General features: G+C 41.0%; 1 protein-coding gene across 9 annotated transcripts in view; it reads right to left on the reverse strand.

The window, feature by feature from the left end:
* Nucleotides 1-1,310: 1,310 nt before the first annotated feature.
* plekha7b (pleckstrin homology domain containing, family A member 7b) overlaps nt 1,311-25,823 on the reverse strand; it is a 134,166-nt gene continuing 109,653 nt past the window's right edge. For 3 of the 9 annotated variants that reach the window (XM_072661010.1, XM_072661015.1, XM_072661017.1), the window contains 18 exons: nt 22,943-23,026; nt 21,186-21,311; nt 18,820-18,873; nt 15,998-16,048; nt 15,094-15,162; nt 14,025-14,105; nt 13,732-13,881; nt 12,842-12,943; nt 11,606-11,771; nt 11,337-11,488; nt 10,101-10,292; nt 9,906-10,008; nt 9,676-9,767; nt 9,309-9,521; nt 6,788-6,970; nt 5,314-5,447; nt 4,998-5,140; nt 1,984-3,827 (listed from right to left, as the gene is read on the reverse strand). In XM_072661010.1, coding sequence (XP_072517111.1) covers nt 3,682-3,827; nt 4,998-5,140; nt 5,314-5,447; nt 6,788-6,970; nt 9,309-9,521; nt 9,676-9,767; nt 9,906-10,008; nt 10,101-10,292; nt 11,337-11,488; nt 11,606-11,771; nt 12,842-12,943; nt 13,732-13,881; nt 14,025-14,105; nt 15,094-15,162; nt 15,998-16,048; nt 18,820-18,873; nt 21,186-21,311; nt 22,943-23,026 — 2,241 coding nt within the window. In that variant the 3' untranslated portion in view covers nt 1,984-3,681. The other 6 variants (XM_072661011.1, XM_072661013.1, XM_072661018.1 and 3 more) reach the window with 6 other exon arrangements.

Consider the following 25,823-nt stretch of genomic DNA (forward strand, 5'->3'; position numbering starts at 1 on the left):
AGCGGATGTGATCAGACTCTCATGCCCACCAGGAGCACAAATACACACGTATACTCGCACACACACACACACCAAGTCCGCCTCTCACTTCTCCTAATCAGACGCAGTGAGATGTGGCAACTCCTACTCTGCGGAGCAGTGGGAGGTGCACCGTGTCTTGCAGGTGCTTTCAAAGAACAAGATGCAACAGAGGAGAGCCTGTAATTACTCCCCAATTACAGATAAAGATCTCACATGGGGCATGAAACACAGAGTAGCCCAACAGCCACGCAGGTCTGCTCTCGGTAAAGAGCTCCCACTGAAAAGCATCTCCTGTAAAAACACATCTGGCACAAAACCCTTAATGGTCCCATCAAACAAAAAAGTGTTTTTGCCTGGCCTGGCCTGCGCTGCTAGTGCTAAACAGCACTAAAACAGCACACCGCCAACAAGCGGAGTTAATATGTGGACTACCAAGCAATGCTGGCTATTTTATACCTGTTCTGTACTACTGATTGCCAAGCATGTTGCGGACTAATACTATCAACCTTCACGGCTTCACGATGGAAGGCACAGAGATGGGGAATTAAAAATGCCCTTTTAAACTGAGAACCTTTGAACTAAAGAAACATTTCAATAACGTCTTTTCACCCTGGCTACCTTTATTTTTGTATTCCGAGTTCCACCTCTGTCAGCTGAATTCTCTTTAGAAAGAAATGTAAAGAAATCAATCAGAAATATCAAAGAGAATCCTTGGAACTATGATGAGAGCACATTTTGTTGGCCACTTTTCCTTTGTACTTACTGGGTACCGTGAAGAAAAAAGTTATTGTGGCACCTAAGCAAAAGCAAAACCAAAGGAATTTTGAAATTAAGGTTTTCTTCCCTCATTTTATCTCTTCATCTCTTTATTTGCCTAAAGGGAAAAGGGGAGAAAGTACAAAAGATCAGAAATGTTCCATAAAACCTTAATTAAATTTAGGGGATAGAGAGGGTTACTAACTCTCGCTGTGCAATTCTGGTGTCAATAAAGGGAAAATCTTTGAGACAGAATTCCATGCTCAAAGACCTTTACTTTGAAAGATGTCTGAAGAACCCCTTGCACTTGTATTCATCCATTTAAGATATTTCTATATTTTACTACTTTAAAAGATACTTGCAAGTTTTGCAGACAGGACAGAGGCAAGATGGATTGTTTGTTAATATCTTTAATATTTACATTTTCTTAAAAAATAAACAAAAACAAACAACAAAAAAGAACATATGCCACGTTTTCCCCTTCCAACCAAATCTCTCAGAAAATATTGTTAAATGTTACCCCCCCCGCCCCCCCAACACACACTCAAAAAAGAAAAAGAAAACATAAAAAATAAAGCCCATTTGGCAAGCTAACTGGAAACTGGCAGTGCTAGATACACAAAAATAATATTTCAAGTGATTTGGTGTAAGAAAAGCATCTCAGTCAACAAAAATACAATCAAAATTTGACAGTTACTTCCATACCAGCTAATCTATCATCTTCAGTATGTTTAATACTTTTCCCTCTCCTCTTTATTCAGCTACCGGTTCTCTTCAAACTCAACCTCACCATAAGAGCCTTGACACTTAAAATGAGTTTCGTATTTGCTCTATGATACAGTGCATGTTAAAAGTGCAATAATATGTATAAAATTAAATTTTCTACCACTCAGTTAGGTCTGTTAGACATGTTCGGAATTTGAGTATGTGCACAGCAGTTTCCACAGCAAAAAGGCCAGTGACCTATACAAAATACTCTGTATTTTAGTGTAGCTGTACAAAATCGATGCATCACTGAAGTGAAGTCCACCTTGTCCGCCGATATGAATGCCAGTCCGAAAGTGAGCTAACGTCTTGTCTAGAATGCAGAGGATGGATGGCGATGGACAAGCTGAATCTAAGTTCGTCTGCTGTTAGGAACGCCAGCCGCGAGTTTCCGGCATGTGATAGCACCTCAATGACCCGACACAGCTTTGGCTGGAAAAGAGACAATATGTTTGCACAAAGAACAATTATTCAACCATGTTCCACCCCTGAGTGTCTCTCCCACTCATGAATGAACCTTGCTACACCAAGCACCAAAGGCAAGTGTAAACCTTTGTCATTCATTAAAAAACTATTATAAAGAGAGCAAGAAGTCATGACATACATTCTAAAGCACTGCTGAGTTTGATTGCATTCAGAGCGTTACTGAGGTCAGGACGTTGGACGAGCACCACCCCACCTCACCCCCAACTATACACTGACCAACTACATATTTCACTACAGAGAGTGTAATTAGTCCTGTGTAAGGCTTCCTGTTTTGTAATTAGTCCTGATTTGCAAGACGTGCAGCAGACCTTAAATAAAAAACACGGCACTAATTATTTTTATTATATTGATGTTGTTCATTGTGTCATCATGTTTAATTAAATATTGTGATACAATGTTTTTACCATATCGCTCACCCTTAGTCCGCAATTGGTGTAACTTACAGTAGCTGAATGCATTCATTAGAAGGGATGTCCACAAACATTTGGACATATAGTGTATATGCTCATCCAGCTGAAACAGTACAGACTAAAGGGTTGGGGAAAAACTTTATACCTTACTACATAGTTGACAGGTAAACATTCTCCACTCTCCCTCTTTCTGTGCAGCATGTCACAATAGAAAGATAGTTTAAGTTAAAGAAGTATGTATTGTTAAAATTAACACACACACACACACACACACACACAAACACACACTACAAAGCTTAAATAACTTGGTCACATATAGACGAGGCACATGGCACACAGTTGCTGATTCCATTCCCTGAACGCATGCTTTGCTGGTTTGTTGTGAGAAATAGTAATAAATGACAATAAATGGACATATCATGCGCAGTGAGCAGACGTGTTACTACAATCATAAGCACAAGTGAACACACCACTGTAAACACAGGAACAGCAACAAAATGAACTATGAATATATTTTCAATAGATCTAACAAAAATAGGAAAAAAGATGGAAAAGGGTATGAGCCAAGGCAGAGAACTAGGGCACAAGATCGGGTTTGGATGCAAAATCAGCACATAAGACATAAGTTAGTGGAATAGCGGCTGAGGCATGAGGGAGACGGACATGCTATAAATATACAGGCTACGAGACGCAAGCAGTTTTAACTGAAGAGTCAAAGGAAACTTGTGGCAAACGGTAGCGCTTTGGAGTACAAGAAACTACAGTGCTTCATGCAGCTTTTCCAGTAACACTGTTCACATCTCAGCTGGCTTGCTCACTGCAGTTTACAGATGGCAAAGCAAGTGGTGTTTGGCGGCGCAGCTGTTAGAAAAGTGAGAATAAGGTGCGGAAGCGAAAGGTGCCCCCAGCTCTTTGTTAATTGCAGCACAATTCACAAAAGGCAGCGTTTGTTTAGACCGCTTCTACCTTCTCGCGGCGCTGCTGCCTGGCGTGCTCATAAAAGCCAATTTGCAGACAATTCACACACTTCTCCTCCTCCAGATGTGGAGGCAGCTGCCTGCAGGGTGGCACGCTAGTCATCCCGTGCAGTTTGCAGAGGCTTTACCGAGCCACGATCACGCAACATGTACAATATACAAACATATGCACACACACACACACACACACACAAGAAGCCATTAGCGGAAATGTGGTGGCATGCTGAGTGGTTAGCGGGGTTAGTTCTTACTTTTGTTTGCTTTGATTAGACAAAGGTGTAGTGAAATCCATTGCTTAAAGGAGGGGGAGGTGGCTGCGAGGAGGAGACAGCTAGAGCAGCAGTGGTAGGAGGAAGAGGAGGAGGTGGTGGAGGTGGAGGGAGCATTGTGGGACTATTAACCTGTGGAGAAGCTGAAGAGGAGCAGAAGTGAGGACAGAGAGGTGTTAGTAATATATCAGCTCCAACCGCAGCTAGTCACTTAGAACCTTAAAAAAAGGCTCTAAAAATCATAACTGCTGTCATAACTGGCTCTGACTTGACTGAATTCAAGTTTATTTTGGTGATCAAGGACCTGTACTCCTACCCCCCCAACGAATTGGTACAGCTGGAGCTCATAACCTTGCTGCACTTTCCCACACAAGATCGCTCATGTAATCCATCCAGACACGTCTTTCCAGCGCAAATACACTGATGAGTGTTGACCGGGCTCCATTAGGGCTCCATTCATTTCAGAAGTGAGAGACAGGCTGCGAACGCCAGTGACTGAGAGATATGGGAGAGAGGGAGACTAGCACTGGCTGGCTGTTCTTCTGAAGGTTAGAGGGGGAAGAGAGCAAGGGGGTGCGGCGTGAGAAAGTAAAGATGAAAAGTGTGCTGGCACGCTTTTATATGCCAGTTCTGAAACACGTTCAAAGCACAGCCACAGGACGCGGACGAGAGGGAGGCCCGACGCATCTTCAGCTCAGTCATTGATCAGCCCAGAAAAATGGCCTCATCAAGAGATTCCTCCCAGCCTGAGAGATTCAACACGGCTCACAATTAGCAAACGGCTTTACTCATCACATCCCACCTAATGAGGAATAATGTTCTGTTATTAGGACCTGATGATTATGGGCCCAGCTTCACAGCTTTTTTCTTCTCCTTCTTCATCACATCTGTCTGTCTTGGATTTTTAGGAATGTGCTAGTCAGTAGGAATGTGCTTTCAATGCTGTCGAAACGAATTGCCCCTGTTACTCCTGATCCACTATCTAAACGCCTAATGATCCAGGTGTTAATAATATATATGACGCTGAATGTCTAGGCGGTCCTTTGAGGGTCCTGCAGGTGTGGAGAGCATGAACTAACGGTGTGGAGTTGTTGAGGTGGTTTGAGTGAGTGCACTTCAGAGCTGTCTCAGAGCCTAGTCTGCGTGTCTGGAGCAAGAAGTCACTCCATTAGGTGAAAATGTCAAAAAGTGACGCGTGAGCATAATGTGTGCACGTGGGAAATGCAGTGCATCTGTGCAAGTGGACACTCATTGAGAGTGCAGGGTGGGTCTGTGTAAGACATCTAAAGTGAGACGGCACGAGGGCTGGTTACCTGCCACCTGCTTGCTCTTCAGAGAGGCCTCGGAGGCCAGGGCGTACGACATAGTGATGATCCTTTCCTGCTCCTGAAGTGCTGAGTCTAGGTCTGGCAGCACCGGCTTATCCACTGTTACAGATGGAGGCATATTCTGCACACTATCGGGCAAACACAAAGACACACATGGTTAAACTGAAAAAACTAATTTACTCATTTACATTACTTTACTCAATACTCATTTGCTTTTTTTCTGGTCTACAGTCTGGTCCTTTGGTTTAAACATGCATTCCACCAGGACCATGTATCTTTACTGAACCCAACCAGTATTTACCTAGACTTTGCCAGGATGTTCTTAATGCGCTCCACTTTGCGATGGCGCGCCTCCATCTCCTGAGGGCTGAGCGGCTCCTCTGGCTCAAAGTCCAGATAGCGCTCAGGGATGATCACCTTCTCGGGCTTAGACAGCTACACAGCCATGGAGGGATGAAGAGCACATGTAACTTCATTCAGCCAACACCACCAAGCCTTTATTTTACCATTTATTTGAACAGGGAACAAGACTACTGCGACCAAAGTCTGGTTCTTAGTGATTTACCACCCACTACCACTACCAATGCTGTCTTCAAGTCATGTTGGAAATGAGATGAGTGTAGCTGAACACCACAGTGTTGTAATTACTAGTTGAAAATCTAGTTGATTTTCTGACGTTCCCACTGAGTTTGAGGCGTCAACAAAAACTGCGGTAGTTGCTGATAACTATAATTTTTTATGTAAGTGATTTTATTTCAATTATTCAGCAGCCACACACGAACACTGAACGCTAAAAAAGCATTTTAATGTGATGCATCTGACTGCTTCATAATGCACATCCTCTGCTCTTCATTTACAATTTGCAAATGCAAAATAAAATGACTCATTCAAATGCACAAAAGTAAAAATAAACAAAAGAAAACAAAAATATATGTTTAAGAACTCTCCAGATTCCCCAGATAGCCTTGATTACTTGATTACTTGATTACTCCTCTACAATCGGTAAAAACACAAAAAATACATCAGGTGAGAGAAGCTGGTGAGCATTAGCTTAGTTAGCAGGATAACAATCTGCTCACCCCAAAGCTAACAGAAGTCTGGCTGACTGGAAGCCCACTAATAAACGTTTAGACAAAAATTACACAGATGGAGCGGCTGCTGTTGGACAGACAGAGGGCTGAGTTAAAAGTTTTTACTGTTTTTTTTTTACTCACTAAGCTAGTCTTTGCTTAGCCAGCTCAGCTACCGATCCACTGAGTATCAGACAGCCCAGTGCAGCTGCTGTTGAATAACTGTTGATCTCCCGACACAGGTGTTGATGATAAAAACTCGTGTCTGAGAGCAAAGTGGAGCGACTGATGCTGCAAGTAACAAAAAGAGAGAGTTGTTCTGCTGTAAGAGTGGTTCTGTGTGTTTGGACTTTTCTATGTAGGCTTAGATACGATTTTAATGGAACTCATCACCAATTAATAAGCTCCCAAAGTGCCCCTTCCCCCACCCTGTGGCTCTTTTAAATGCACATGAATGAATGAGCTCTTTGGGCTGTGCACTAGATAGACACAGAGCAGAAATTTGACACATCAGACACATCGACATTTTGAAATACTGTGCTCATTTTGCGATACCGCTGTATGTACGAAATCCCCACTGTTTTTTATACTAAGTGAATTTTGAGTCAACAAGATAAGGCACTCATCTAACAACTAAACATCATTGTAAAACACAACATATACAGTAAACATAAGAACAGAGAGCGGGTCAAAGGGGAACAGTACCTCTTTGCTGAGGTCCAGCTGATAGTCAAGAGGCTCCATGTCAAGCTCTTTGAGGGGGGTGGACTGGAGGGTGAGCCACTCGTCTGAGCGTGAACGCTGCCTCTCTTTGTGCTCAGGCGGCCTCTCCTCGCCCTGCACAGCCCGCTCCAGGAGCTGCAAATCAAACTCCTGCTCGCGCCTCCACTGAGGGCACAACACACACACGCAGCTCTCAGCGGCCTGGGCTTGCATTGCATTTAGTGTGAACAACAAGGTGAACTAAGTTTCAGCTTTTGTCTTCTATATTCTCATGTGAGTCATTATATGGACACGAGCTGATTTGAAATCAGTCCCATCTTAACAAATATAAGAAAGGTACAGCTCTTCATGTGCTCGTAAGCCAGGCTGTCTTGCACAGAAGCAGTTAATAGTCAGCTCAGACTTTGTAAACACTTCAGCCTAAGAGGCAAAGGACAGTTAGGTATTTCGGTTCAATACACAGTGGAGCATGGGGGGGGGGCAAACCAAGGCATTCTTATATGCGCCAGGTGCGTGTGTGCACAGAACAAATAGTTTAACAAACAAATCAGAGAGCATAAACACAGATGCACTAAACCATTCCTTTTAGGGTAACAGTTTAAACAACATCCTCTTGTCTCAATGTCAATAGCTTTGGGGGGAAAAAGTGGTGGTGCAATGAGAAAAGGTGTACATTGTACATAAATGGACAATTTGTGAAGAAGCGCCATATCACTAGCTCATTTACTTCTGCTCGTTCGGTTTATAATCACCTTTCTCGCATTCGCAAAAAGGCCCTGAGGAAAAAGATAAACCACTAACAAAGTCCCCGAACGTGAACTGTAAGCATTGACGTCACCGAAACAGGCTCTTCCTGTTGTAGCCACAGGAGCTAGAGGTCCAAGCTGGGAAATCGGAAAGGGCATCGCTGCTACAAAGCAACAGAGGCTAGTGCATCTCCCAACCATAGCCAAACATGCTTCATTCCTAGGCATCATTGTGCTTAAGTACAACTGAACAAAAATCCTGGCATTTATGGACAGTAATAACTTTTGGGAAATGAAAAAAAAGAACACCATGTTTATTTATTAGCAAAGTGTTTATTCATTCCGTGCAAAAATCCACATAAAAAATACTGAGGCGATGCAGACGATACTCTATGTTTAAGATTATGCTACCATTAGCTGTCTTATTATCACCACACGTGACGAAAAAAAGCGCCATGCTTGGTGAGTAGTTCAACAATACAGTGAATATATATATATATATATATATATATATATATATATATATATATATACACACATACACACGTATGCACAAATACCAAAGCACAGAGACACACACATCCTCTTCACTCACAGTGCAGTATAGATTGTAAAGCAAGAACATTTTGATTTTAAATGGAATTTTAAAGACATCTGAAAACATGGCCTGTGATTTTAAAACCATTAGAAAGAACTGGTTTGCGTGTGAATAAAATCAGGGTGATGATTAGTGGGGTGGAATATACAAAATGGGTTGAAATTAGTTGATGGGTAAAGTGGGATTTTATTGCGCCACATCCTCAAAATCGCATAGCGGTTGTTAAAAATCAGTATGATTCAGCACACATAGCAAGTGATTAAGACTCCAGGGTTTGGATGAATTCCCATGATGTTAATGAAAAAATAAATTATTAAATGCAAGTTGGTGTAAATAAGCCTTCTTTATGAAGTAAGCACAATGATACCTGGACAGAAGCAGCTACAACTGAAGCCCAAAGCTTCTGTTGTGGTTATACTGCAGGGTGATGCACTGCCAAGTGGTTCCAGAGTGAAGTAGTCTATTTGAAAGCCCTTTCAGTAGAGTTAGCCCTTTCCCCAGCATTGGGTTAGCATTGCAGAAAGGCTGAGAGTGTATTTCGAGACAGTGATTTGAGTTAGCACCGGTGTAAGGCATCTATTACATTAACTGAAGACCCTTGCGCATTAATCCTATTCATTTTGCAAAGCCCACACAAATGTGATTCGTCCCAGATCAAGACACTTAAGCAACACAGGGCACTGCTGACATCATTAAAGCGTGGATTCATTACAATGGTCAATGTCATGATTTGAATACATGTCATCAATAGTACATCATGTCTGTAATTGCTCCTCTAACAAATGAGACCTCAGCAGAACTTGTGGTCCTTTCATTGGCATAAGCAAAAAAAGAAAGACACTGGGGTTTTAGAAAGAAAGGCACTCTGTCTAACCATTGCACAGACTTCCAAGTCCACCTTCAATCCACTACAGCTTAAACCTTCATAATATGTAAAATATTCTCTCTACCCTCCATCCCTCTATCTGACACTTCCCAACACACATACTCACCTGCAGTACCCACTACTTCATTAATCCTCTGTTTTTGCTAATGCTTAACCCCTTTGTTTTCTCCACAGAGCTCTATTGCTGAAAGCGCGCTAATGATGGGACTGTGTTTGTGCTACTCATCTCCAGAAGGAAAGTGTGTGTGTAACGGGGGCTGTGCTTGAACATACTGATCCCAGGTCTGCAGAGACGGGACGTGAGGAGGAGGCAGAGCGGGATGAAGAGGCCTGCCGCTCGCCCTGGCTGAGTGTACGCTTCCGCTCGCGCACCAAAGCCTTCTGATGGCGCTTCATCCTCTCCAGCTGCTCCTCGGCACTCATCCGGCCCCGCTGATGTGCAGGCTCGCCCGAGTACAGCCTCTCCAAGGCACTCTTTGGTCTCTCCTGCAGGGGCGAGGGAGCACGTCAATACCAGCAGCAAAGAGGCAAGCAGAGTAGACATGCATTGTGTTTACTGTTCCCTACAATGGAGCACTATAAAGTAGGGTTTATTCATACACTGTATGGACAAATTTCAAGCACTGGTTCGGAGTCTTACCCTCAAGCTGGACATTGTGGCTCCTCTTCTGATGGTGACATATGAGGAGATGCTTGTGGACTGATTGAGCCTGGAAGAAGAGCCTGCCAGACCTAGTGAAAAGTTTCATTTAACTAAACAAGATGCGGAACATTTTTAACCAAAGTACATTTCAAACAAACATGTTTGCTATGGTCTAGATGAAAATCCACCTGACTGGGTTGTTTGGAGTTTAGGTTGTGGTTGTTTACCTCTGCTTGGTAAGGTCTGGTAGCCCCCATCATGGCTTGAACCACCCATTTGCCCTCCAACTCCCAACAGCTCAGGTTCACTGAGAAATGTCCTCAATTCCACCTGGATCCCCAGGAAGAAAATAACTCAGCAAGTTGACAACAGCTTCAGACCAAAGGTTCATCTTATCCTGGGTGGCTTCCCTGGCTACTGACCTTGTTGTCTCCGTTGGGGAAGTGACCAATCTCTCGGTCACGCTTGCGTTCGTCTGACTGACGCTTGAGGCCACGGACAGATGTGTGGCGAATTACGGAGGTCTCCTTGGGCAAGGGCGGCACTGCTGGGGGGTGCTCCTCTGGACTGTAGAGGTGGGGTAGAGGAGGTCTGGGGGGGGCATCTTCTTCAGCCTAATAAGAGTCCATAGAATTCATCATAAATCCAACACCCCTGACCAAATAGTGCCCAAAACTAACCTGATGTTAAACACCAAAAAGACCAAGAAGATTATCCGGGCTTTCACAAGATTGTCCAATCCAAATCAACATAGAGGCTGTGGAGAGGATCTCCACAGGGGAACTCCCCTGGGCGGTGGTGGATAAGGGCTATGAAATTCTGAGGCTATGAAATGACAACCTCCCCTCAACTTTTTCAGAGGCACCACAGAGAGTTTCCTAAGAAACTGCACGACAGCCTGGTACAGCAGCTGCACCAAGGCTGTCAAAAAAGCCCTCAAATATATAGGACTTCACTGTTACCATCATTAGAACATTTTCACATTGCATGCTGTGTGAGAACACCTGTGTAAGAACCTCATAAAGACCTTACATACCCTGGACATCATCTGTTTGATCTCCTCTCATTAGGCAAGAACTTCAGATCAATTTGCATATGCACAAACAAAGGCTCATTTATACTTCATTTATGCACAAAAATGAATACGTCCATTTCAAACGATATAACCATCACTACCACCATACAGCACGGATGCAGAACAATACATCCACCAGAGGGCAGTTAAGAGTCAGTGGACAGTGGAGGAGATTGTGACAATGTCCTTTCCATAAAAAGGTGTAAATGACAGTGATCTGTGAGGACATTAAATAAAAAAGCTCCACCTTAAGTTTCTTTTCTGCCAGAGATTTGCCAGAGTGGTTGTGATCTGTTGGGTACACTGATTTCCGGTCATACTGCTCCATTCTGTCTGTAACTGTAAGCTTATCGAGAAAGTGCACAAGTACGGATGAAACGAATGCAGAGTACGGACAAAAGGATCTGTCTGTATCTGTATTTAACACTGAGCATAAATGAGCCTTAAGACTTAAAAACAGCTTCTACTCAAAAGCTGTGGCACATGTGATCTCCTCAGTCTGACAGTCTGGTGTGCTGCTATTATTGTAGTATGTGCAATACTCAACAAAACAGAGGTTCTATTGTTTTTTTTGTTTCCTCACCCATTTTGGTGTGTGGAGTGCTTGAGAAAGGTGGAAGGGTTGTGAGCTGGACTGTGCTGGACTAGGATGAGGGCTGGCCTGAGCCCCTTTCAGCTCCCCCACTGAGAGAGAAGGCACTGATGGAGACAAGGCCGAAGGCACGAGTTTCCTCTCTAGATCATACACACACACACACACACACACACACACACATACACACAACAAATTTACCTCAGAGCATGAGAACAATAAGCATGAAGCGGTGGTGGGTGTGGAAGTGGGCTCAGTACCTCCGTCATGACTCCAGTGCGTGGGGGTGACGGCGGGGACGGCCCCGCGCTCACCTGGGTTCTGCACAGAGTCGATGGTCACTTTGTAGTTGGCTTTGCTGGAGCTCAGGCCCGCCATTACGTCCTCAATCCGCCACAGCTCCTTCCTCAACTGAGCTTTCTCGTGCTACACACAAAGGCAGGGAATCATAGGTAGACAATTAAACCACAGTCTACTAGGGGTAAAACGGTATAACGATTTTTTCCAAATCAGTAACAAATGGGGGTTTGGGTCCGAACCAAAGTGTGAATCAACTGCTAAATCATTTGCTAGGCTATGCACTATGCTAAGCTAATAGTATTGCATTGACAGTTTCTAGCATATCACCTACAATTATGAACTTTACATTTATGGGCTTTAATTAAATTGGGGCAGTGGTGGCTCAGCGGTTAGAGCGCTGGGATATCGATAACAGGGTTGTGGGTTCAATTCCCGGGCTTGGCAAGCTTGGCAATGCCACTGTTGGGCCCTTGAGCAAGGCCCTTTACTCTCTCTGCTCCGCGGGCGCTGGCTGCCCACCGCTCTGGGTGTGTGTGTGTACTCACTGCCCCTAAGACATGTGTGAGTGTGTGTTCACTACCAGATGGGTTAAATGCGGAGGACTCCAATGAGCTCAGAGGAACAACATCTTATTTATTTTTTAGTCATTTCATCCAGCCAGTATTACTCTTGACTCTTCCCTTACTTTCTGCCTTTACTTTCCCAAACATCTAGAGATATACAATAGATATACAATATATTATTGTTACTTTCTACTTACTACATAATGTTTGTAGCAAAAAGAAAGCTCAGAAATTTACTTGGAAATTATGTCACAAAAAGTTCAATACTGTCTGTTTCTGCAGTGTAGTTTCCATGTATGTATTGTATGTACTCTATGGGGAGGGGGCATTCTGTTTAAGAATGATTTCCCACCACATTTGAACCTGTCTTCAAATGAAGTAATTATAGCACCCTTGAATGCTGTAATGAATATGCGTCATATTGGAGGGGCTGGTAGAACTGATTAGAGAACATATGGACGTCTAATTGGCTACTGCTGGTAATCTGCTATATTACAAACATACTAAATCCCACAAAGCCTAAATACAAATACTATAATACCCTGCCTGAGTACTGCTTTTAAAAGCTCCACTTAACAAAGGGGATTACTGAATCTGAACATGTGTGAGAGGTGTTGGCATGGCATTACCAACCTGTGAGAGGATACTGCGATTCATTTGCTCTTGAAGAGCTGAGCGCAGCCGCTCCACGTCCGCCTCCAGTCTGCTGTACTCATTCCATGCATTCTCCATCTCCTGCTCAACACAACACACGGTCATATTTACACTAGTGCACCTGCCTGCCATGTGTTATTTGGGCAAAAGTGGATTTGTACAGATCTCAACAGGACAGCTGACTGAAGGACAGCTTCTGTAAAGCTGTTTTCACATATGAACTTCGCAACATGTCCGGAGAATTAGATCCAGACATTATCCAGAGTTACGCCTACAAACATGTAGCTTACAGTCAGAGATCCATACTGATGTCATCAACATGCCCACTGTGAATTCTTCCAAAAGTTTCCTGCTCTATTCACACATAGGCCCACTCGTACATTCCCTGGACTTTGTACTAGGCGGATGGCAAGACAAAGGCTGGTTATTGGCCAGTACAACTGCTCACACAAACAGACAAAAATGTCTGGAAAATGTTCTGCATTACAGTGCATGTCTAAAAGGGGCTTATGGGGGTTAAAAAAGGGAGAAACACGCCCAAGGTTTTCAATTTCTCTCCTGATCAAACAAACCCAATATATTTACAGCTAAAACAGGTGTTTTCATTTAAATAAGCTAATGAACACATTACATTCAATGTTTTATTCGGTTAACATACTTTTTGAAGTGTTTATTAATATCTTTTGCAGTAATCTGGGGAAATCTGAAAAATTAAACACTTATCATTTAAAAAGATGATTCAAGATTGTTTTATATATATTATGTATATATTATGTATATTATGTATAGTTTAATTTGATAGGAAATGTAGTCCTTTCGTTTAAGCGACTCTTTTCCCTAATCTTCTCTATGCAGTTTGTGCGTCTCACCGTGGAAACCTGTGAAATGTCGGCACGGATGTGCACCACGTCCTCCTGCAGCAGCCTCTGCTGGTAGGCGATCTTCTCTGCATGGGACGGCTGGTCCCGGTACTGCTCCATCTGCTGATGGGACACGTCCAGAACTGACTCCAGCTTGTCCTACAGGCCAAGAGAAAGAGAGAGACAGAGAAAGAGCAGAGAGAGAGTGCCAGCAGTGCATCAGCCTCATTAATTACTGCCCTATCATTTAATGGAATCAATACACTTGTATGCGAATGTAAAGGAGAAGCCTTGAGCCAGACCTTGTCCTCTTTAAGTGTGCGTATCCTGGTCTCCAGTTCCTGAAGGATTTTGTCTTGTTCACATAATCTGCTCAATTTCACCTAATGAAGACATTGGATATAAAACATGACCACATATACTGCCAGATAAAAGCATGAAGCACTTTAAAACACTGAAATCTGAAGAAAAGGCGGAGATGGTCGTGTTGTTTTTTGGTTTTGTTGTTTTTTTCCACAGTCATTACCATAAACCCCAAGCTCCTCATGACAATTTTGGTGGCATTATTTTGCAGAAACAAACAGACCGAAAAATGGGTTATGTGCATGCACACACACACACACACACAGCACTTGCAGAAATGCCTAGTTTATAGGCATCTTCTCACTGTGTGAGAGAGTGTTTATTCTCTGCACTATTTATCAAGCCGTCCGATTAATTATTAAGCTGTTTTTATTTTACTGCACTATATTGTTGTTTTAACAGCATTAAAAATGCATTGCTCCGATAAATTCACCAGCAAAGTTCTTATAAATTGTTAAACTGGAACAATGTTAATGATGAAAAGTCAAGACTTTCAGCTTATTTACCTCCAATCATAAGAAAAGTGGGCGAGAGAGGAGAGAATGAGAGAGGGGGGGAGAGTAAGACAGAAAGAGAGAGCAAATAAGAGGGAGAGAGAGAGAGAGAGAGAGAGAGATGGAATACAAAAATCAAACTGAAAAATTTACGAGCTTAAAACATAAAAATCCCATAGCATGTATTTTTCTCTTTAAATTGAGAGCTGGAAATAAAAGGCCCGATCTATAGTCACAGGCTGGGCGCTGGTGCTGCTGCACGTGTCCCAGCGGTGCGCATCGCTGCCTGTTTGTCTCCCTCGCATGCCTGTGTTTACCCAAACAAACTGACGAGTCCAAACTTGGTCATGCTTTCGCCACTAATGGCTTTTTGTGCAAAGCAAACAGAGCGAGCAAGACTACAGCAGGCGAGAAAGTGGCCATTTGTTTAAAATGTGGCCTGGTAAAGGGGATGAGAGAGAGGGGAGGAGAGAAGAGAAGAAAAACGGAGGGCGGATTGAAGGGTGCAACTTACGTCAATATCGCTTTCGGCTATTTTGACCGGCCGCGAAGGTCTGTCTTTCAGCACATCGCGTCCGGTCACCTGTAACACCGCACACATACAAAATAAGCACTTATAAAGAATGCAGGTGAAATTCAATAAAACGATTAGGGCTGTCATTAATCAATATAATAAAATTACTTATTACTTAATTTTGAAAACAATAGACATCAACTTAATTTTTTTAAAATAGGCCAAAAAATTTAACTTTTTTTTTAGAACATTTGGGGAAGAAAGGATTAAGGACAGCTTTAAAGAGACAGTATATGGCAGAAGTGCATATTATGTAAAAAACAGTACATATAAACCTTATGCGCACAAAGTCATTTAAAAATTCATAACTGACTATAAAGTAAGTAAGACCAGTAGAAGGCTTTAAATTATGCATTATCACTCAGTAAACTTTAAACTAACCACTGTAGAATTAAAACCCTTTTTAAGATACACCAATACAGGAATTGTGGAGCCATGCCAATATCAGATATTTTTTTTTAAAACATATGTCAAAACATAAACATTTCTAAGATGTACAAATCAGGGCTCAATCTACACAGAATAACAACAGAAAAATGTAACAAAAAATAAACACCAGATTTAAAGCAATTATCTGCCAATTCCTGTATGATTTTGATATCATGAGTCATCATGACAGCCCTAAATACCCTTTTGGTTCCCAACCCTGACCCTGGAGTACCCCTGCCCTAAGATTTTTCTGCCCTGGTCATTGTCCTGCCTAAACATTCCTCATCCAGTTTAACGTCCCTTCCTGAGGTAACGTGGATATATCAGGGGTGGAAAACATATTTTTACCACACATTTTTTTAAATCTTGATATATGGTTTTGGTGTGTGAAATGGTGCATTGTCAACAGACTTACCAACTGGGATTTCTTTACAGTGGTGATGATAGAAACCAGGGGTCGTGATGTCTAAAACACAAATATAGCCATTTTATTTACTGTTCAACACCACCAGTAAACCTACAAGAGTTTTATAGATAAGACTGATGATGGTAAAACAGTCTTTGGGGATTGTTTTGCCTCAGATGCACCTGTTCGCCATGAACAGATCTTAAAAACCTCATAAATATTGCTAAAAATTAACTTTCTGCACAGTTTTTTTCTTTTTCGGGGCATTCTACATCTGGTTCCTATCACCACCACTGAAAATGTCCACAAGTACGCAAATTTATTTTGAGCAATTACCATTAACTGCACCACACACCACTGTTTTTTTCTAATAAAAAATAATATTTGACTTTTAGACACCTGAGTAGGTTTAATTGTACCCATACTGTATGAAGTTGTAGCATAATTCATTTGTACTTATTCCACCCCCGGTTAAACAGGGAGAACATGAAAATGTGCATAGCATGGCTACTCCAGGACCACCACTGGAAACCATTTCATTACACCAATGAACAGAAGAAACATTTTTTAAATTGAGACTGCATGGGACACTGACAACAAGCTTGCTGAAATTATAAAAAAATATGAGACGTGTGCTTTGGTCAGCGTAATACATACTAAACACAGGACATAAAGAAACATCATCAGATATAAGTTACCAGCTAAAATAAAAGCTCTTGTGGAACCTCTAAGCATCTGAGCACTTGGGAAAAAGCATAAATGGTCCACTCACAGAGTTACTCTTTCTCTGGCAGAATATCAATACTTTTCACAGACTGCGCACTTATCATTAACCATGTGAGAGGCCACACTAAAACTGAAATGAAAAATGAGATACACACTATCACTGTGTTTAGTTGGGGTCAAAAACAATGGACACTGTAGTAGTAGTATATTATTAACCAGCAGTTACTGAATAATACATCTTAGTGTGTAATAAGCCTTGGAGTATTAAAGGGTTAACATATTAACATAATTGCAGTCCCCCATGTACAGATTAAAATACTGAGATGTATTATTTTGATGGCAAGATACTATATATATATATATATATATATATAGTATCTTGCCATCAAAATAATACAGTATTTTAATCTGTACATGGGGGATATTATTAGATTGTTTGTTTTTTTGTTTTTTTTTGGTTTATCTAATGAATTTGATAAATCAACTTCCACCCATATGTTTAGCAGATTAGCAACAAAAAATTTTTTTTTATTGTTTATTTCAAACCAAAGTAAAATAACAATCTGAATGGACTGGAATTGGAAATAAATAATAATGACAATAAATATACTAATAATAACAAGTTCCATTTATATATATATATATATATATATATATATATATATATATATATATATATAGTGTTTGGTATTGAAAATAAAATATGAATCCAAAAAATACAAAAGAAATAAATTCCCATTTCAAAACTTTGTGTTGTGGTCACTAGAATAGTATTGATATTCGTAACATTTTCGCTCCACATAATCTGAAGCATAAGCATACATAAAAAAAACATACTTTTTAAATAGCACATGCATAACAGCACAGTATCAAACAGCGGTACAGACTACCTATGACACACTTTATCACTATGGGCATGATATGAATGGTCCACCAGGAAAACATCAAAATCCAAGGGAAACAAAGCCATGGAGGAGTCACACTTTGTACACACGCAGGGCTTACATTCAAAGTGTACCCACTTCCCTGACTGGAGTTTTGTAAGACATTGTGAGCCAAACGGATGAGCGGTTCAATACGTTTCATCTGTTTAAAAACGAAGAATAAAAAAGGTGTCATTAGGTTACGCGGCCCAAAAGCTCCACTCCAGCTGACACGACTATTAATCAGAGGTGTAGGGCACGCAAATCATTAAACGCATACAGGGACGTTCAAAGTATTTGCAAAAGTATGTAAAGCATTCAGTTTTAGAAAAAAAAAACAACATAACATAATTAAGTGTCTTTTAATGACCGTGATGACAATCAAAGTGAGCGCACCTCTGGATGTGTCTAATGTATAGCTGTTTAAGTACTGCAGGTAAAATATTTCCATCAATTGACAGATATTTGTTTGACTCTCCTTTTTTACAGTCAGTGGGTCCAAATGTGCTGGTGAACATGGTGTGACAAGTTAGTAAAAAAAAAAAATTAAAGAGAAAGAAAAAGGTATTCAAAGCCAATCGAGAGCAAAGGCTTTAAAGGCATTTACAGCACTTGCAAACAGGAAAAAAAGAGGCAAATTCATTTGAAATGTCCTTTTCATCGTCTAACAGCGCTTCTGACCTTCAATTCCAGGCAGCAATGGCACAGAGCGAAACGCTGCGGCACAGAGAACATTACTGTGTCTCCTTAGTTCCGAACGAGTATAGGCCTGTAACAGTTCTATTAATACTTTAACACATCAGGACGAAGAGGGCTGATCTGGGATCAGTAGTGGCCTTTTCATGCAGTCAAGGAATTTTAGAAAAAGTAAAGCCTGAAAAAGTATGAAAAGTAAAGCCTGATTTCAGATCAGCACCTTTATTTTTATTTATCAGTCCCTACCAGCATGTGTTTTTTTATGTCTGTTAAATATCTGTGCTGTAAGGAGCATTAATCCCTTGAGGGACTACATGAAAGTCATTGTGCTTCCAAAACCCTCATTCATTCATGTCCTGCAGAAGAAAAACGCTGAAGAATAAATATAAGGCTTAAAGTCCTAAAAAGGAGGGGAAAACTGGGAGAAAGGGAGGGAAACAAAAGATGAAGAGGAGGAAAACAAGGACAGATTCACCAGGGGCCCACCTTCAGGTCTAGATACTCCAGGTCCTTCTTCAGCTGCATGTAAGTGTCATCTGCCTTTAAGAGGGGAATAGAGAGACAGGTCACATGTAAGTAAGCTGCAAAGCATACTGTGTTACCAGTGTTTGTTTTTACAGCGTAATTACTTTTCTTACAAATTTGAGTCACATAACACACAAGATAACACAGTTGACCCATCCATGCTCAGTCCACAAACCCCTTCTTTCATATCAGTCATAGCAGAAACAAGCTCTGAAGAAGGGATGCGAAACTGAATGAGAAACCGTAGCTGTCATAGCGTTCAGTTTAGGAATGCACCACAAGTTCAGCCACTGGAAATATTCTGCAAAAAATGGAAGCAAACCAAAAGCTAAAGATTGTGACTGATAAAATATATATTAAATGTTTAATGTGCACTATAATTTCAACTATTTCACAGTTTCTACTTTAGAAAAACAATACAACCCAGCCATCCACTCAGCACCCATTGTCCACTCTACTAGATACATCACTTTGAAAACATCCTAACACAGCAAAACATCAGAACACAGCACAACAACAGAAGCAAAACATCAGAACACAGCAAAACAACAGCATCTGTAGTCACAGCTTTTGTAAGAATGAGACACTACAAAAGCACAAAGCATTAGTAAAATTTGAAGAAATGGATTGCCCTGGATAACGTAACATTCTCTGTATGTTAAAGCTAGGGTTGCAACGGTATGAGATTTTCACGGTATGATAACTATCCTAAAAATATTGTTGAGTTATGGTATCACTGTTTACATTATTTCACTTTCTTTTGTTCTTGTTGTTGTTCTTGTTCCTATTATTACATACTTAACGGAATGAAAACATGGTATTTATGTTAATGAAACTATTTATTAATGGAAGTATATGTAAAATGTATCCTTAAATAAATTAATAAGAAAGCTGTATGTGATGGGGAACAATTTTGTTCCAGCTAATGGTTATTTTCATTTTTATAGGAACAAATTGGTGTGATTCTCTGTTTGGCTGCACTTTTTTTCCAAAAAAGGAATGAAGCAAATGTACATGGTATGATAACCATCAACATTCATACCCATAAACGATATACCGCTGGAACCCTAGTTCATATTATACATACATTATACATTTAATATGGATGCTAATGATTTGGGTGCCCATATTTTTGCTTTAGGCCCTTTTCCATTTTTGCAACAGTAACAGTTATTTTGACTAGGGATGTCAAAACTAGTGCAAGCCACTATATATTAAAACATTTTTGAGACATTTTGGCCCAAAGCATCATAAATCAGTATTAGACAAGAATCTTCATTTTGGTGCATCAGTACTAAAAATGTTAAAAATGTTAAAATGCTACCGAGCTGGAGTATATTGTTGCATTTGACACAATTTAGGCAGGCTGAAAACATTTCACATGCAAAGAATACAAATGTCCATTATGTTCAATGTTAAGATTCTATAAAGCTTGTCTCCAAAGTCACAGTGGAAGAAATGAAAGAATGCATTTGTGGGAGAAGCATGGGTAGTACAACTGTAGAATCAAGAATCAAGTCTAGATACCTCACTGGGATTTTTTTATTTTTTTTGCTTTATTGTCACAAGCTCAGGCACCAGTGTTGGTTGTTTGAACAGATGGTCTGTTCTTATCAGCATTATGAGAGAAAAGTGTGCATGAGAGAAAGGTGGGCTTAAATAGTGTCTGCAGTAAGAAAAGGCACAGACAGCCCTGGTCTGCAGATTTGAGACTCATGCGCAGTGTTTATTGTGCTGCTGTTTCATACAAGCATGAAACTGATTCAGCGTTCAATTTAATATAGAGAGCTGACCTTAACTATATAATAGAAAATAAAATTGAAAACTTACAGAATTTCTTCCTCAAATAACTACTTATACAACCGAGAACACTCGAAACACCACAAACAACTGTACAACATTTACCTGTGTACATGTGTATGCAGGCAGGTTAACAAGCAACATGCTTGAAACGATCATTTAAAGAGGCAATCAATTCAGAGGGGTCCAAAATATAAGAAGATGGAAGAGAATTAAAAAAAATAAAAAAAAAGAAACGAAAAAGCAAAATGCACAGAACGAGAGTTTCTTCTAACACAACACAGGCTGGTGTGTTCAAATACTGCAGTCCAAGCTGTGACGAGTTCTCTCTACTGTCCATGCTAGCTAGCACCAAACCACGACACAACTACCCACAGAGCACAGCCGTACAGATGAGGGCACAGAGCAGGATGGGGCCTGGGGAAACGGGGCACGATGCAAAAAATATGTGAATATCTGAAGTGGAACAGGGATTTAAGGCTGGTGGGGCGGGGGAAAGGGGGGGGAGGGGGCTCTGACCCTCTGACCTGCAGGCTGGGGCCTGAGAGGCCGTTGTGCTGGTTCTGCAGGTGAGCGAATGCGTCGCTGCGCACGCTGGCCATCTTGGCCTGGTGTCTCCTGAGCTGGATGAGGAGCAGCGTCAGCTCCTCCGGCTGAGAGAGGGGCAGAGAGAACACTTCAGGACACTGCCACTAGGGCGGCGCCATTGTGCGATGAGCACCAACCCACAACTTAAACTGCCTGAGTGCAAAAGACTTCAGCCACCAAGCTACGGGCAGTGAGCGTTTGTTTGCTCTGAATATTAACATAAGGATAAATACAAATAAACATACAGTACTATTATAGTATAAGACAGTAAACTGGGATCTTTGTCAGTGTCTTAGCTTATCACTTCGAAAACCTCTTATATGGCATTTGCACACTGAAAAAAGTAATGTGTTGAATTTAATTTAAATGTGGACATAAAAAAGCTGTTTTGTCTTTTACTTTACTTACTTTTATTGATGTAAAGCTAACAGATGTGTAATTTATCACCTTTTTCAGAGTGGTTACAATCTAATGCCTAATTCAGCAAATCAGTGCTTCAATAAGTTACATGTGCTGGTGACATTCTTCTAAAACTAGCAGTGAACAGTATGGTCACAAATTCACATCATGCTATATATTACAGATCTGACGTTTGGGTATTTAGCAAGCCAATGTTAACTGTGGTTTGTTATTCTGGTAAGCAAATATACTGTACATATATTTGTATTGTGCCAATACACATCTGTAAAAACAGATGTGACCAATATAGAGATAGACCCGTGACGGGTTCTCTGGGACCTAAATGTTGTTTCACATGTGAATTTCTCAAGTCAGTTGTCCCAAACGTGCCACCCATACAGTCACGCTTACATCTACAATCGTCAGACACTGCTGAAATGTGGTAAAGGCACAGCCTCGCTGTCATCTGAGTCAGCTGAGGAAACAAAAATGTGGTAAGCAGGCTGGTGTCAGAGATTGTCCTTTATTCCATTTTTCCATCTCCATATGTTTCTGTAGTCAGATTTCAAACTGGACCTCAAACTGTAACTGACTACACTGACTGCAGTGGGGGGGGGGCTGCTCATCTCTGATGCAGTCGTTTTTTTGCTTATCGCAACTTTTAGGATGAAAAAGGTGCTTAATAAACAAAATGAATTATTATTATCATTATTATTAGTAGTAGTAGTAGCAGTAGTAGTAGTATACTGGTATAAAGGTTATGAAATATCTCATACCCTAAGAAAAATAAACAACTTTGTATGTTAATATTTATTTGTATTTATTCTTATGTTATTTATATTGTCATTGTCACACACACACTATATATATATATATATATATATATCTCCATTTTTGCCCTTTTCACTTTTTAACTTAATTTGAATCTGGCAGTTGTGTCAAAATGTCACAATAAAAGGACCAATAGAAATGCAACTGTGGAAAACAAATGAATTGGAATAACATCTTTTTACATTGACTCAAACTGTAAATGTAAGAAGGCTTCTTCCTTCTCCTATAAAGTAACCATATTGTAGATAGTTTTTTGCGTGACAGCGACAATATATTATTTATGCTTTGAGTAATTTGGCCCAGTTGTGCACCTCTAAACTCGCAGCCTACAAACGAAAGACTTTTCTACAAGGTCAAAATATTTAACATCAAAATCTCAACTATTTTATTTTACCTTTTTTCTCAGCATGAAAGACATCCTTAAACCGTTGGTGTCCTTCAATAAGCTCTCTTAAAGAACACTTACCGTTTTTCCGTGCAAGCTTGGTGCGCTGACTGTGTGTGTAATGTAGCCCATGGTCGGCATAGATCTTCTCTCTATCTGGGCGGTCTGTGAGGGTGAAGACAGAAAGTAGAAGCTGATGTTTGCTCAGAAAGCATGTGAAGGATAGGGACATAAATGACAACAAAAAACAGCAGTCCACAAAATTCATCACTAGTTTACAGTTACTTCTGGTGTCATGCAGAAGTCAGCAGCAAAGTTTTGCACCCACAACTTAAGAACTGCGTGCAGTGTTTACCATGTTTTGCTACATTCATCGCAAGAAAAAAAAAATCAGAAGGTGTGCGCTTCATTTCTAATGCCACAGGGCTTTGAGCAGTTGACATTTTTGCTTAACACACAGAATCCTTCCACCAGGCCCATCACAGAGCCTGAACAGAACCCATAAACAACGAGAGATTTAATTAGCTATACATAAATTATCTCTAACCTGCTTTCTTAAAATAAGATTTGTTTGCTACCAGCAAGCAAAACAGTGCGGGCTGTGCTTTCCAGCACTATTCCCTGGGAACTACTTTTTTGCTGCATAATAGGTTTTTTATTTAAAACAGGAGATCAGAAGAAAGACAACACTGATGCTTGAGATAGGGCTGTTTATAGGGAGCTGGGGAGCCCTTGGCAAAATATCACCAGTTAAGAACATGCGCTTTAACGATCCTCGGTGGAGGTCCGACGAAGAAATCACCCTACAAAGATGCTTGTTGATTTCTGACTAAAATTAGTAGGCTCAAAGAAAAAAAAATGGACGGTGTTGTTTGCTACAGCGGCCTTAAGACGGTGCTGCCATAGCCAATTTGGTTTGCGGTGGCTTTGGGAGTAGCTCCCCTGGGGACATGTAATTAGTGAGTTCACACGCGGCTTGACTTCTGCTGAGCACGGAGTGAGAGTGACAGTGTGTTTTCTTGTGGAGAGCTGAGAGGATGCAAGCAGGGCAAGCTCTGATGTGGAGGGTGTGGCAAAGAGTTTTCAAACTTGCTATCACAGCAGTCCCAGCAGGGAATTAGGACTATGTCCCACACACACACACACACACACACATGTACACACACAGAAACACACCCCTGCACCTGTGGGACAGGCTCTATGCTGAAGACTGTGTGAATCCTGTGGTAAACCATGTGTGAAATACTTTCAGAAAGCTTCAGTGCAGCAGGAAAACAAGCACGGACTGATTCTCATGCATACATTCCCACTAACACACACAGTTTGGATGCCTGACACATCCCAACTGTCTGAGAAAAGTAATAAGAACTCCCCACCGCAAGCAATGTATCCTACAGTGTAGGTCCACACACTGAAATGACATTTACATCTGTTTATCCAAGACAGATGTATTCAGAATTTTTCCCCAGGAAGCGCCCAGTTTACTGAGACCTTCCACAGGGAAACCACAGGTTTGATCCACAGTGATGACACAGCCCTCCATGGTTGGGAGTCCCACAGAGCACAGTGAGATGACAGATGACACACACTGAAGTAAATTTTGGGAGTATTTGCTATTGGAGGTATTCTGTGGTCAAGGTTGTTTTGTAATGAGCATTTGCTTTTTGTATGTCTTTTACAGGTGAAAGGGCATGATCATATTGTGTGCTGTGTTGATTTAATGTCTTTCAAAGAAGCTAATCTTTAGCAATTAGTAATTTGTTGTTTCTGATTAGAATCCCTAGTAAATAGACACCCAGGCAGGGTGGCAGAAACAGGTAATCTAGTCTCGTACTAGGGCAGATGTTGCTTTGTTTAATGATGGCGACATTATCTTTTTTTTATTTGACATGGTCTATTTATTTATTTGGGTTAAACACCATTTCTGGTTTAATGTAGAAAAATACAATTGAATTCTTTAGAACAGGGGTGGGCAATTCTGGTCCTGGAGGATTTTCCTGCTCAGCCACACCTCATTCCATACTATTCAACTCACCCGTTAGGTGAGGTCCAAAGCCCTTTTTTGCCATTAAAATGGGCACAGAGGGGGCTAGAGGGGTATAAGGCCCCCAGCACTGAGCTGTGGAATAGTAGAACTGTGTTCTCTGGAATGATGGTGAGCCATCCAATACTAGGAAAGAGAGTTGGAAAGTTGGGGGGTGGGGCGGGTGGTGATCATCCAACATCCTGACTTCTGTAACACTCTTATCACTGAATGCAATCAAGTTCTTACAGCAATGCTCTGAAATCTACTAGAAAGTCTTCTCTGAACAGCAGATAAATATTCTGATAAAAGCAGCATACCCTTAATTATAAAAGAAACAATGAATGAGTAGGTGACCCTATACTTTGGGTTAGATAGTGTTTGTAACATCCAAATACGAGGCTGAAGGCAGCAATGTGGAGTCAGCATACCAAATTTTTGTAATCAGGTAATTTGAATGAATGTTCTTAAAAGATGACAATTTAACCAAAAAAATATATATCCTCACTGAGTTTGTTTCAGTATCGCATCCTCTCACTTTTCTTTTGCTTCTCCAATTTTTGTGCTTTCGTTACTTCCAAAGAGAATAAAACTGTTGTTAGGCCTCACTCTCTCTGATTGGGTGGAAAGGCCCTACCTCTTCGGCCATCACTCAGAGAAGAGACAGAGAAAGCACATGCTGGCCTTCACCCTCCCAGCATAGCTGGGAGCATTGAGTGATAGGGGGAGTTCTAGTTACAGGCTGGGAATCAAATCGACACTGTAAGAAACTTGCTTAAAAAATGTCCATAAGAACAGAGCATTACAGACACTGAACACAGACACTGTTCTCCACTGTTCTAACTTAGTAACAACTCAGCCAGTTTGCAATACTTTGCATGTAGTTACTAATTAGTAATCCTTATGGTGTAATAAAAGTCACAGAGCATAAAGGGTTAA

Source organism: Salminus brasiliensis, chromosome 17 (assembly GCF_030463535.1).
Source record: "Salminus brasiliensis chromosome 17, fSalBra1.hap2, whole genome shotgun sequence".
Lineage (NCBI taxonomy): Eukaryota > Metazoa > Chordata > Actinopteri > Characiformes > Bryconidae > Salminus > Salminus brasiliensis.